Source organism: Terrapene carolina, unplaced genomic scaffold (genome assembly GCF_002925995.2).
Source record: "Terrapene carolina triunguis isolate 2854851 unplaced genomic scaffold, T_m_triunguis-2.0 Scaffold34029, whole genome shotgun sequence".
Lineage (NCBI taxonomy): Eukaryota > Metazoa > Chordata > Testudines > Emydidae > Terrapene > Terrapene triunguis.
In genome coordinates, this window is record NW_020698380.1 from 2,778,076 (window position 1) to 2,791,315 (window position 13,240).

The window sequence follows — 13,240 nt, forward strand, 5'->3', positions numbered from 1 at the left end:
GCTTTGTAATACTCACTGAGGGCCCTCCAGCCAATTAGGAGTTGCACTGACAGGTTCTCTCAGAGTTATTTCCATTTCCCTAGGTAAGAACTTCAAGCACGGGGATTGTAAAGCAGGGGGAAATACGGATATTTTCCTAACTCTTTCAGGACCAGAGAAATAGGTATTTTTCCAATAAGGAAATATTAAGTTGCACCAGATTTTCTTCATATCACATATACAAGGAGAGCTTTTAAATCATGATTTATACAATTTCTGATATTATTCTTGTATCTATAACTAATAAGAATTGCACATTCATTTCACTTGGGTGAAATGTACCCTTGTGCACATGGTCAGCACAAAGCCTATGCACCAATTAATACCTCTTACATCCTCAAAAATCAGGCTTAAGTGAGATTTAAGGTATGATGGCCTTACCACGCAGCATGAGACTGTGGGGCGGGTCTTGGAATGCAGTGCATACCCCCTGGGTTGCCCTGTTTCAAGAGTCAACCAATAGGCTGGACCTCAAAGAAGAGGGCTGTCAATGGGTAGTTCTGGTCCCTGCAACAGGCTCTTGGGTTGACTAACTAGGGCTGGATAGCTCTATGATGGCATGGAGATTGATGGACCTAGAATAATTTCGTGGGTATTCTGTAGAGTTCGAGGACCTATGCAGTCAGTTTATGCAATAATCTTTCTTGACAAATAAGCACACAGGTTCTGTTCATTTTAGTGATATGTTGACTGTCATGTTTGGGATTTGAGCAGTGAAAAGGGTGAAGGCAGGTAACAAAGGGAACACTGAGAACCTTCCCCTTTTTCACTGCTACCAGGACAGTTTGACTTGAGTCGTTATCCTGCTATGGAATTTATACAGTTGCGACCAACCGGCCAACAGTACAAGATGTTTTATCTGTCGTGACTGACCCCTGCCATTCACAAGTGGTGCATAGGGCTGCACATTGCACATAGGGGAATTTTGTCCTTAATATTCAGTTTCCTTTCTTTATATCTCCATTACTTTCATTTTCAGCTAACATACTGTATGCTCCCTGCTACAGTACACTAAGTTCACCAACACTGAGCAACCATAAGTAATTTGCACCTACCAGCAATTTTTAATGATTTTACCATCATTACTGAGGTAAAATATTTTCAATAGGAAAATTCAATATTTTTACATTATATGCTGCAATTCTACTCAGACTTACATTTTTAATATTTAAACAAGGAACATTATGATCCTATTTCACTTGGTAATGAGTTATGAGAAAAAGTAATACAGCAATAAAGATGCCAACAAGATCAAAGAGTGGACTATATTAACATTTTGAAAAAACATTTCATATTGGTACTAGGACACCTGTCTAATTGTCTAACCAATGTTTTCACAAAATGGTCTGAAATATTTTATTTTTTAAGTAAACTAATGGTTTGAAGAAAACTTGGGAAGTGCTTACAGCATATTATAGTACACTTTAAAAACAGAGAGCTGATGTGGAGACATTGAGTCCTTATTTCTTTTGACTTATGTCATATTTATGAGACAAAGAGCAAGTCAAGAAAGAGGCCATACATCACATAACAGAATGCAAAGGGAAAGAAATAGGAAATAATAGCTACAGGGGGAAAAAGGTCACTGTGGAAAAAAAGTGTGAACAAAAACAAAAATCAATTCATTATATCAAATACTAAGAACACCACTACACTGTCATTAGAGTACCCTGCTATCATCCATTTTAAAATCACCAGCAGTCAAAATGTTCTAAGGCTAATAGCACTATAGCAACAGCTGACTACAATGCAACTAAAAGGTTTTAAAAGAGTACTATAAATCAAGTGACAGATACCTGTCACAAGACTATATTATTATGTCAAAATCTCTGTACTGTGTAGAGGACTTTAGTGCCATAATAATGATGGAATATGTTTACTCTAATCATTGACAAAAAAACCTACTTCTGTTGTACAACAGGACTTTGAAAGACTTATAAAATTACCTAACATGCATGAAACAGTAATCATGATACAATGGACATGTCTTTGTATTTTAAAACATGAATGTGGTGCTTCTGAAAAGTACCAGGTGATAGCCCTGGAGAGTAAAGACCTTTAATTGTTTAAGGGACTGTCACAGTATGAATAGCAACAATGCAGACTTCCCCACACCTTCCAGTCAAAATGGCTCTCCATTCCTCTGTCAAGACTATTCGGAAGCAGGGGTACTGGAAAATTTTTTACAGTGGGAGTGCTGAGAGCCATTCAACCAAATTGTAAACCCTGTACATAATGGAAATCACTTCAAGAGACGGGGCGCAGCAGCACCCCTAGTTCAAGCACCTATATTGATAAAGTGAGAGGGCAGTTAATTTTCCATGCTCATACAATCCTCTGGTCCCTCTGCTAGGCTAAATGGGTGCCAACTGTGGTATCTGGGTTTGTGATATGGATACCTATCCACAGCACTCAGACTGAGGTCAATTAATTTTAAGTACTGATATTTTTTGCTCATTCCTGGACTGGGCTGGGCTGAAACCAGTGACCTAGAGATGAAATAACAATAAAAAACAATATTACTTACATCAAGTGCTTTTCTTTCACAGGTCTCAAAGCACTTCAGAAAGGGTCTGTGTAACAGGTTCTATTGCAAATCCTGTGTCAGATTACTGTACCTCCATTGTCCAGGTATCCAGTCCCCATATAATTAATTTTGAAATACTCATTTAGAAATGCACCTCTTTTAATGGAGTCTTTTTAATGAACAGCAAAGACTTTGAACTAGCAAATACTATTTTATAGATTGAGCAAGTTTAACAACTAACTCACAAAAAACTCTGCAATGATATTAGACTTGATAACTTGGTTAAAATAAAAACCCTGTATAAAGTAGACTGAACAGATTTCATCTTGAAACTATGGAGATATATGCAGTGTTGCCTTAGGGTAGTTACTACTCTGACTTTTGTATCACCTGCCTCAATTAATTCATGGTGAACTTTTCCCGTATATCAATTGTCTTTTACCACCAGATTTTATAGACTGAAGCAATTTAATGTGCTATATGCATTTCCTGTCTGTATATATTTTATCTTTATCAAAATATTACTAAAGAAGAAACCAAGACACAAATTTTGCAACTTTTACTAGACTTGCTATAAATTTTACAAAACAACAGTGTTTAAAAATGCCTGAAATAGTCAAATTATTTTTTAAAAATAGTCAGCCAATTAATTTCTTGCTACTGTACTTCTAGTCATTCTGAAATAGCTGTATGGTTCTCCCACAAATCTAGGAAATATTTCAATAACTTAAATATGCTGATGAATGCCCAGTGATACACATCAAAGAACATCCATTATCCATGCTGGATCAAATAAAATGCATCCAGGGTCCAGAATATTACAAAAGTAACTGTCTCCCCTATAATGGCCCATTTCTCCTCTTCGATCCCACTGTAGCTATCTCAATGTGAGCACCAGAGAAATGTTTTAGTTTCAATCAGCTATCCTGTCAAGGGATAAATTGTTCACTAAAAAGCTACCATTATGTTTAAAGAAATCATAATATGTAAAGAAAAACAGTTTGCCAGTTCAATAAAGTCTTTTCTGATGCTGTAAAACATAGCTGTTGTTAATCTTGATGGTTTATAGTGTGTATTGGCCCATTATCGATTTTGCTTTGAGTACCATTAAAACAATATTAGAATAGAACCAAGATTCAATGCACTTAGTTTGTCCCACAACTCTCCTCACAAAAACGGCTCATTTGAAAGTATTAAATATATAAAAACCTGAAATATAATTTATTAATTTAATCAGGTGACAAAAATCAAAGGTTTCCCTCTCATAATATGCTAATAATTATTTATAAACACGTAGTACCCATTAATACAGGACTTTTGTTGTAAAATATTCCTCTAACTACACAGTCACATGTCCACTAACAAGCATACAATTATCATTAAGTCGTTAAAAAAATAACAGTCCAGAACTGATTCATGAGTGGTAGGAGACAATATCAACAGAGACAATATGTTCCCCAACTCTGTTCCTTTTTACTACCAACTCCAACCCTGCCTTTCTCGCACTCCATGACACCATGGAACACGATCTCATGCAATCTGCTACTTGGAGGATTTTATACCACATTATGCTCTTCTTCACAACGTACAATGGAAAGTAGCATATGACCCTCCGTTTTCAGATTCTTGTGACTATCTGGGGTAAAAAGTATGTCCCCGGTTGGATTTTCCTCTTCTTATTTTTCCCATTATTCCCGCCAAAATTACTTTAGTAGTTCACATTTTAATAGAGTCTGAAGGCATATAGGACTCCATCTGGCCCAAAAACGGAGACATTTCTGATGTCAGAAGACGATACAGAGAAATTTAAGTTACTGCGTTCCTGTTAAAAACATCTTCTTGAAAATCATTTGGATCACTGTAGCTGATAGAAAAACTCAAAATTCACTCTGCTTTGGAGTGGTCTATCCATTTGTACAGCCTTGAATGACAGGTTGTCATATCTCACATTGTAAAATAATGGGTGAAATTGATAAAATCAGCAAGGAAGTGTTAGAATAAATATCTCCCTTCCCTTTCTTTTCAACGGAATGTTCTGTTGGAATACTCCAAGTCCATACACAAACATAAGGCCATTTTGTGCCTATTAATCCTTGGACATGGTGTTGAGCTGCACCACCACAGTAGGAACTCTGAGGGGCGTTCTCCACCAGTAGTGACCATTATAGTTAAAAGCTTGCAATTATGCTTGACCTCAACATGACGCAGAGTGCAAGGAACAATTTCCCACCTTCAGTCCTAACACAGAGGCCAGCAACAATTTCAGTCACTGTTCTGTTCTACTTATTGTAGAGACTGCTCCTTGCTAGTCCCCAGTTGGGAACAGAAATTATTCCAAATGGATAGGAAACAATGGGATCAAAGGCCCTCCCTAGCAACCACGAAACTTCCAGTTGTGACTGGCCAGTATATGGGCACCAAACATAATCTGGCTTTTCATAATAGTAGTCACTACTATTCTGGGGGACTCATATGATATCCGATTAATCTTAAACACAAAATCAGTTGCTCTCAAAACAATGACTCAAAAAATACTACGGTATTTACTGATAGAGTTTACAGAGCTAACTTTGAAAATACACACTACATGTCTAATTATATTCTCCATTAGCATCTTACCTTGCTTGGCAACTGAGCAGTAACATCTCTCTGTTATTAATTAAAACCTGTAACAGGACCAGAAAGGCTTTTGCTCGAATGGAAGTTGATGGACTTTCAAATAAACGGATAATGGTAGTCACAAAATCCTGGGTGGAAATAAAAACAACACACAAATACTGCTTATTGGATAACAAAGTAGGTAAATAACGTTGTCCATTAGCGTATACACATTTTGAATCATTCTGGCATAATAAAGACGCGAATTACGTTTGGATTCAATATTCGTTAAATCCTTTTCATAACATTAAAATACAGCCCAAAATCCCACATGGTACTGTTGAATAAGGGAGTTTTGTCCTAGACAGATAGGCTGACTGCAGTGCTGATATGTGCAGCCTTCCAAAGGCCAAGGTTAACAGACATTTTCTACTGTATTGGACCCAAAATAGGACTAACAGGTTATTTAAAACACACAGAAAGCCATAATTAAAGTTATTTCATCCTAACAAAAGACAAAACAAAGGATATTTTAAACCCAATAGTTCTTTTAAAAGAAAAGTTGTAATTTTAAAAATTGTAAAAATACATACCAGTACTTGTCTTTCTTCCTAATACTATGAAAGTTAGTAGTTTACATACTACCTTCAATGTGAGCTAGAAGATCATAAGCTAATACAAATAAAAAAATATTTGCTTGATGTAACTATAGGCTAGTTAAGTATACCGTGTACTATGTGGCACATCAGATCTAAGTTACATATCAAGGACCCTGGATTTAAAAGAAAACACTGTTTCCCTCTGTAACTATGCCTGGTATGGGTCAGAGCTGAGGGCCAATCTCAGGTCACACTGTGAAAAAACTGGGAAGACACTCCCACACTGGTGGCATATTCTATGATTAGATTAATCAAACCAGCAATAAATGTGAGCTACTGGATCACTATACTAGCTTAACATGAAGCCATAGGCAGTCCCTCTAAACCTATATTATCACCCAAATTGGATTTCTGTGATGAAAGATTATTAAAACCACACATTAGGTTCTTCCAGCCCCAGGAGGCCAGTCACTTACATATAGGGTGACCAGATGAGAGACGTGAAATATCAGGATGCGGGGAGAGGGGGAGGAGCCAGCGGAGGAAAATAAAAACCCAAGAGCCGCCAGAGCATAGGAAAAATTGGTGGGGGCTGAGCACTCACCGGCAGCTCCACGCCCCGCCCCCCCGCACCAGCTTGCCTCTGCCTCCCCTGAGCGGGCTGCCGCGTCCTGCTTCTCCCCCCTCCCTCCAGCACTTGCGTCGCCATACAGCTGATTAGCACAAGCCTGGGAGGGAGGGGGGAGGAGGAGGAATGCGGCATGCTTGGGGAAGAGGCGGGATCCAATGGGGCAGTGAGGGGGCGGGGCTGGGGGCGGGAATTTGGGGAGGGATCCAATGGGGGAGGGAGGGTGTGGAGTCGGGGCGGGGGCAGGGCGGAGTTGGGGCAGGGGCGGCAAGCCCCCTCCGTCTGTGCGCCGGAGGGCAAAATATCGGGACAATTCGCGTCCCAACCGAACATCAGTCGGGATGCGGGACAAACAAGTAAATATCGGGACAGTTCCGATAAAATCGGGACGTCTGGTCACCCTACTTACCTAGGTCAATGGATGCTCAAGACCTTACACCAAAAACAACACTGTAGTCAATCCTTTAGTAAACTAAAGATGTATTAACTAAGAAAAAGGAATGAGAGTTACTAAAAGATCAAAGCAAATAAAATACCTTACAGTTGGATCAAAGTATGTAGGCCAAATGATAACAGGGATGTTAAATCTGCTAGTTTTCTACAAATCTCTCTGGGTTGCTGTATCAGGGCCTTCTTGGTTCTGTTTCTGTCCAGGACTACAAACTACACAACGACCCTGGTGCTGGTCCAACACCTTGTGCAGTTTATTTAGAAATGGAATCAACATCACCTTCATAACATATACAGCTCCTATAACAAGCACTAGGGGAGAGTAATCTCTCTTGCTCTCCCCTCTTACTGCCTGCTTCCCCCTTTTCCAGGGCCGGCTCTGGCTTTTTTGCCGCCCCAGGCAAAAAAGCGGGCGAAGGGCGGCCGGAGCCCTGGGAGGAGAGCGGCGAGCCCCGGCGGGGGCTCCGCTCTCCCCCCGGTGGCCGAGGGGAGGGCAGCCAGAGCCCCGGGGGGAGGGCGGAGAGCCCCGGTGGGGGCTCCTCTCTCCCCCCGGCCGCCGGGGGCAGGGCGGCGAGCCCGCTCTCCCCCCGGCGGCCAGAGCGCAGGGGGCAGGGCGGCGAGCCCGGCCGTGGCCCCGCTCTCCCCAGGGGCCGGAGCGCCGCGCCGCCCCTCTCCAGGTGCCGCCCCAAGCACAAGCTTGGTGGGCTGGTGCCTGGAGCCGGTCCTGCCCTTTTCACTTCCTTCCTGTGCCTATTTGTGGGCTCTGGCTAACTGCTTAATTAGCCTTTCTGCCATGTCCCACCCACAAATTTGGCACAGCTCTGCTTAGTCAGCTCCAATCTGTCTTGCCTGATTGGAGCTGCTATGAACAGAGTGCTGACTCAGCCTTTATTGCCTGGCACTCTGTCACAGTTGCCCAAATAATTTTGGGGATCTCAGTCCTTTTATTTTAAATTTTCCCAGTTAGAATTCACCAGTCCAGAAATGGGGTAGAAAAGAGGTGGCCAGCTGCCTTTATTCTTCCCCTCTTTATACCTTGACCCTTTTTGCTGGAAAAATCCTGGCTGTGACATGGGTCAGGCGGTTCCATGCCATCAGTCCTTGATATGAATTGCAAATTAGGCTGGCACTTCCTGCAAATGTTCCATCTGAGATGTCTTTGGGATGACATACAAAGACCCTTGTTTACAGTTCTTTTGTTATTCCTGAAGAGCCAGCCTGGGCATTTCTCAGACTCATAACATGTTTGAGTTAAACATATAGTGAAATTTCATAACTCCACACACAGTGTTGATACACACATTACAAGAAGATAATTCTCAGCAGATATCTTTTCAAAGGATACCTCACAAGGCATACTTTGCACAAGATTGACCACACTTTTACAAAAGTGGTGACCATATTAGTGTAGATGATCACCTTCCCCTTTAGACAGCAACAAAATTTCATCAGCTTGTACTGCATTTTGGAAAGAATTTTCTGCTCAGAACCCAGAAACCAGGCTGACAGTTGAAGGGACTTAAAATTCACATGCAGCATCTGACCTTTGTTCTGAGAGAGGACATTCAGAATCAGTGCCAGGAAGAGGTAAGTGTGTGTCAGTGGGCAGAGGCGGCTAACAGAGTCAGTCAAGCAGTCAAGGTCATGATATGAGAATTACTCATACTCTGTCCTGTGGTATACTATAATTCCTTTTAGAAAGAGTGGAAACTGGGACAGAATGAGGGAGAATTTTCTACCACTGAAGAATAAAATAATCTGTTACCAATTCTTGAGTAACATTCTGGAGAGTCCATATTGTTCCAGATTTTAAGTAAGTCCATCTCCAGAAGATGGCTCCATTTGGTGATGGTGGAGTTTGCTACCATGGTCCCCAGGGCCCTTCATGTTGCTCCTGACCCATTTGTGTCCATTACTAGATAAACTCTGGGTGGGAACATTTCATTCTCAAAATGCTATTCCCACATACAACTACCACCCAGGACAGGAAACTTAGACTCTACCTGGTGGATGAGACAGTACAATGCATCTGTATTGTTGCAAATGAATAGTGATTTTAGCATGATAGAAGAAAGTCTCTGAAAGCCAGCCTTAAATGTCACAACGTTTACATAGCATCTGACCTCCTTCAGTTTCCAGAGTGCATAAGCTAATGAGTGGCTCAGTGGGGCACACTTTCTGAATTTGAATGCACCCAGTGATGTACCTATTACAAGAGATGAGGTTGCCTGAGTTATCAGAAATCCCAAAAGATTACTATAAAGATCCTTTACCAGTTTGTGCAGGGAGCTACAACTACACTGAAGTTGTGCACAGGTGAGTAATAATGGAAGCTCAACCAAGCAGAAAGAGTTCATACGTGAAGCCATCCAAATTGCATAAGTAACTTACAAAAGGCCATGGATCCTAGGAATAGCGAGGGTGGGGAGGAAACAATATACCTGTTCCCTTCAACTGAGATTTTACTTAGCCCTGGTCTACACTACGAGTTTAGGTCGAATTTAGCAGCCTTAGATCGATTTAACTCTGCACCCGTTCACATGATGAAGCCATTTTTGTCAACTTAAAGGGTGCTTCTAATCGATTTCTGTACTCCTCCCCGACGAGGGGATTAGCGACGGTATTGGCCTCCGGGAGCTATCCCAGAGTGCTCCATTGTGACCGCTCTGGACAGCACTTTCAACTCAGATGCACTGGCCAGGTACACAGGAAAAGCCCCGGGAACTTTTGAATTTCATTTCCTGTTTGGTCAGCGTGGCAAGCTGATCAGCACAGGTGACCGTGCAGCGCTCATCAGCACAGGTGACCATGGAGTCCCAGAATCGCAAAAGAGCTCCTGCATGGACCAAATGGGAGGTACTGGATCTGATCGCTGTATGGGGAGACGAATCCGTGCTATCCAAACTCCGTTCCAAAAGACAAAATGCCAAAATATTTGAAAAAATCTCAGAGGGAATGTAGGACAGAGGCTATAACAGGGACCCGCAGCAGTGCCGCGTAAAACTTAAGGAGCTGAGGCAAGCCTACCAAAAAACCAAAGAGGCAAACAGCCACTCCGGGTCAGACCCCCAGACATGCCGCTTCTATGATGAGCTGCATGCAATTCTAGGGGGTGCCCCCACCACTACCCCACCCCTGTTCGTGGACTCCTGAAAGGGAGGAGTCTCATGCAACAGGGATGAGGATTTTGGGGACGAGGATGATGATGAGGAGGAGGAGGTTGAAGATAGCTCACAGCAAGCAAGCGGAGAAACCGTTCTTCCCGACAGCCAGGAACTGTTTATCACCCTGGAGCCAATACCCTCCCAACCCTCCCAAGGCAGGCTCCCGGATCTTGAATGTGGAGAAGGGACCCCTGTTGAGTGTACCTTTGTAAATATAATGCATGGTTTCAAAGCAAGTGTGTTTAATGATTAATTTGCTCTGAAGACTTAAAGAAGCCAAAAGACTGTGGCTTACCATGGCTGCCTGCAAGCCGAATTCTGTTGTCCGGCCCTGCGTGTGATATCTCTCACACCAAACCGGCAGGCCCTCAATATAAGAGGCAAAATGCGACCTTGTACTTTAAAATGTGTCTTTAAATACTACTCTCCCTTTTTTTCCCCTACCACAGCTGCAAATGTTTCAACAGTCCCCCTATCACCTCCGTCTCAGAGGCTAGCGGAGATAAGAAGGCGAAAAAAATGCACATTTTCTGCTGAAAGTAATATGGCGCCCACATGGAAAAAAGGTGCAAAACGATTGTCTGCCGTTGCTTTCATGGAGGGTGGGGCGACTGACGACATGTACCCAAAACCACCCGCGACAATGTTTTTGCCCCATCAGGCATTGTCAGCTCAACCCAGAATTCCAATGGGCGGCGGAGACTGCGGGAACTGTGGGATAGCTACCCACAGAGCAACGCTCCGGAAGTCGACGCTAGCCATGGTACTGTGGACACACTCTGCCGACTTAATGCGTTTAGTGGGGACACACACAAACGACTTGTATAAAATCGCTTCCTAAAAAATCGACTTGTATAAATTCGATCTAATTTCGTAGTGTAGACATACCCTTAGTAGTATTGCTTTCTCGGGCTGGGATTTGTTTAGAACCCGGTATTCAAAAATGATCCATAAACATTTCACAGTATGGTGCAGAACTGCCTATCCAGGCTCATCAATTCCCAAAGATGGAAGAGGAGACTTAGAATTTAGATATCCAATAGAAAGAGGAGTAATTGCCAAAGCAAATTCCAGCAAAACTTTTCCTTTCTTCAAAGGCGGTTTTATTTTTTTGTTTGTTTGTTTGTTTCTTTTTTGGACGCAGATACTTTATGTATCCAAGAGTTAAAGTCCTGGTTTGTAGGAAATTTTGCTATTGGTTCAAATGACTTCCAGGTCTGCAGACTGAACCTCTCAAGCCAATTATATGGATGTTTGGAATGTTTTCCAGCAAAAACCTTCTCACTGGGGGAAATGTAGGACAGCCTGGATCCAGAGACACTGAGCTCTGATTCACTTCCTCTTTAGAGAAATGACAAACGTGTCGTCCCTAGGAATCCAACCAGTGCCTCGGGGACAGATCAACCTCCAGTATCAATTCTCAAATCCCAGTCTTCCCAGAAGCACCTGGTGTTGGATTGTTTGGATCCAATTCATGAGATACCACTGGGGTACAACTGGATACAAAATTCTTCTTATAAAAAAGAGAAAAGGCAGCTTCTATATATCTTAAAAAGGTTTAAGAGCTTCTGACAGTTCAGTTCCTACTTCCCAGTCTACGGAGGAGTATCATCAAGGATTCCAATATTTTTGAGCATATCTTTACAGACAACGCCAATAATTTATTAAATGGTGGCACCAGATCTAAAGATCTCTATCTCAATTTTGAATCACATTGATTTGGAATTGAAAGTGTGGGTTCTCAGGAGGTAGAGACTGAGCAGATACAACCTCCTTAGTGAGGAACACCTTCAAACAATACCCTCATTTGCCTCTGGTCCAGGACAGAGCGCATCACTAAGACACTTAATTATTAAGCTGCACACAAGATGTCTGCACATAATCTTTTTTAGGATCCATCTTTTGTAAATCTCATGACCCAATGAAGGCCACCACTAGTTGATGGCAAAAACTACTCTTAAAAGTGAAATAGAACTACTAAATATAACCTATGAAACTAAACCTTTGGAACAATTGTTGTACATGTGATTGACTCTACCTGGTTACAAAGGTTGGAGAGAAATCAATGATGGAGACCCCACGAGAGTTGTTTGAACACACTCAATTAAGATTCCATTTTGTTATTGTGTGTGTAAAGGATCAGAGTATACACAGAGAACAAGCACAGGAACCCTAGAGGCACAAACTGGTATTGCATATCCTACAATTATTTTATTACATTTTTATAATTTGGTTTATAAAGAAGATGAATTCTTTAATCTTGTATTTCATGACCATGCACATCATAAAGTTTTACTGCTTTAAATGGTTCAATGGTGTGTGAGGCATGGCTCATAGCTCCTCCAGAGAGGATCTGCAGAGGATTTTTCATGAAGAAAATGCTTTTTCCAAATAAGAAATTTATGGTTTAAGATGGTGTGTCTTCTTTATATGGACACAGACAAGACTGACATGCCTGAAATTAAATCTACCTTTAAAAATCCTCTATTTTAAAAACTGTATTTCTGTTTCTTTTAAAAATAAAGTCTATCAACACTTTAAAATGAAGGATGCAAATTAAGATTATGTTAATTTCTATGCTAGATGACCCTCTGGCTTGTTCTCTTAGATGTCTACATTGCAAAAAAAGACGTGCAGCAGGGAGTCCCAGAGCCCAGGTCAACTGGTTGAGGATCGCACTATGAAGCTAAAAATAGTAGTGTAGATGTTCTCTCTTGGACTCTTACCCCACCTCCCTCATCAGGTTTTAGAGCCTGAGCTGGCATGGAAGGTGGGTCACAGGAGCCACATTATCTCCAAGAACCGCAGTTACTGTACTGGAAGTAACTATTTTCTTCAAGTATGGGTCAGTGTAGATTCCATTCAAGGTGACTGGCAAACAGTATTCCTTCCCAGATATTGAGACTGAGGAGTCTCAATTGTACCAGTCAAAGAGGGACTGAAATACAGTAGAATCTCAGAGTCACGAACACCTCAGGAATGAAGGTTGTTCGTAACTCTGAAATGTTTGTAACTCTGAACAAAACATTATGGTTGTTCTTTCAAAAGTTTACAATTGAACATTGACTTAATATAGTTTTGAAACTTTACTATGCAGAAGAAAATGCTGCTTTTAACCATCTTAATTTAAATGAAAGAAGCCCAGAAACAACTTCCTTATTTTTAAAAAACTTTCCCTTAATTTTTTTAGTAATTAACATTTAACACAGTACCGTACTGTATCTGCTTTTTTTTT

General features: G+C 41.5%; 1 protein-coding gene across 1 annotated transcript in view; it reads right to left on the reverse strand.

Moving 5' to 3' along the window:
• Nucleotides 1-13,240, reverse strand: part of LOC112119303 (serine/threonine-protein kinase ULK4) — a 421,700-nt gene that overhangs the window by 297,978 nt on the left and 110,482 nt on the right. The window contains exon 21 of the mRNA XM_029914272.1: nucleotides 5,186-5,313. Within this exon, the coding sequence (XP_029770132.1) occupies nucleotides 5,186-5,313 (128 nt within the window). The remainder of the gene's footprint in view (nucleotides 1-5,185; nucleotides 5,314-13,240) is intronic.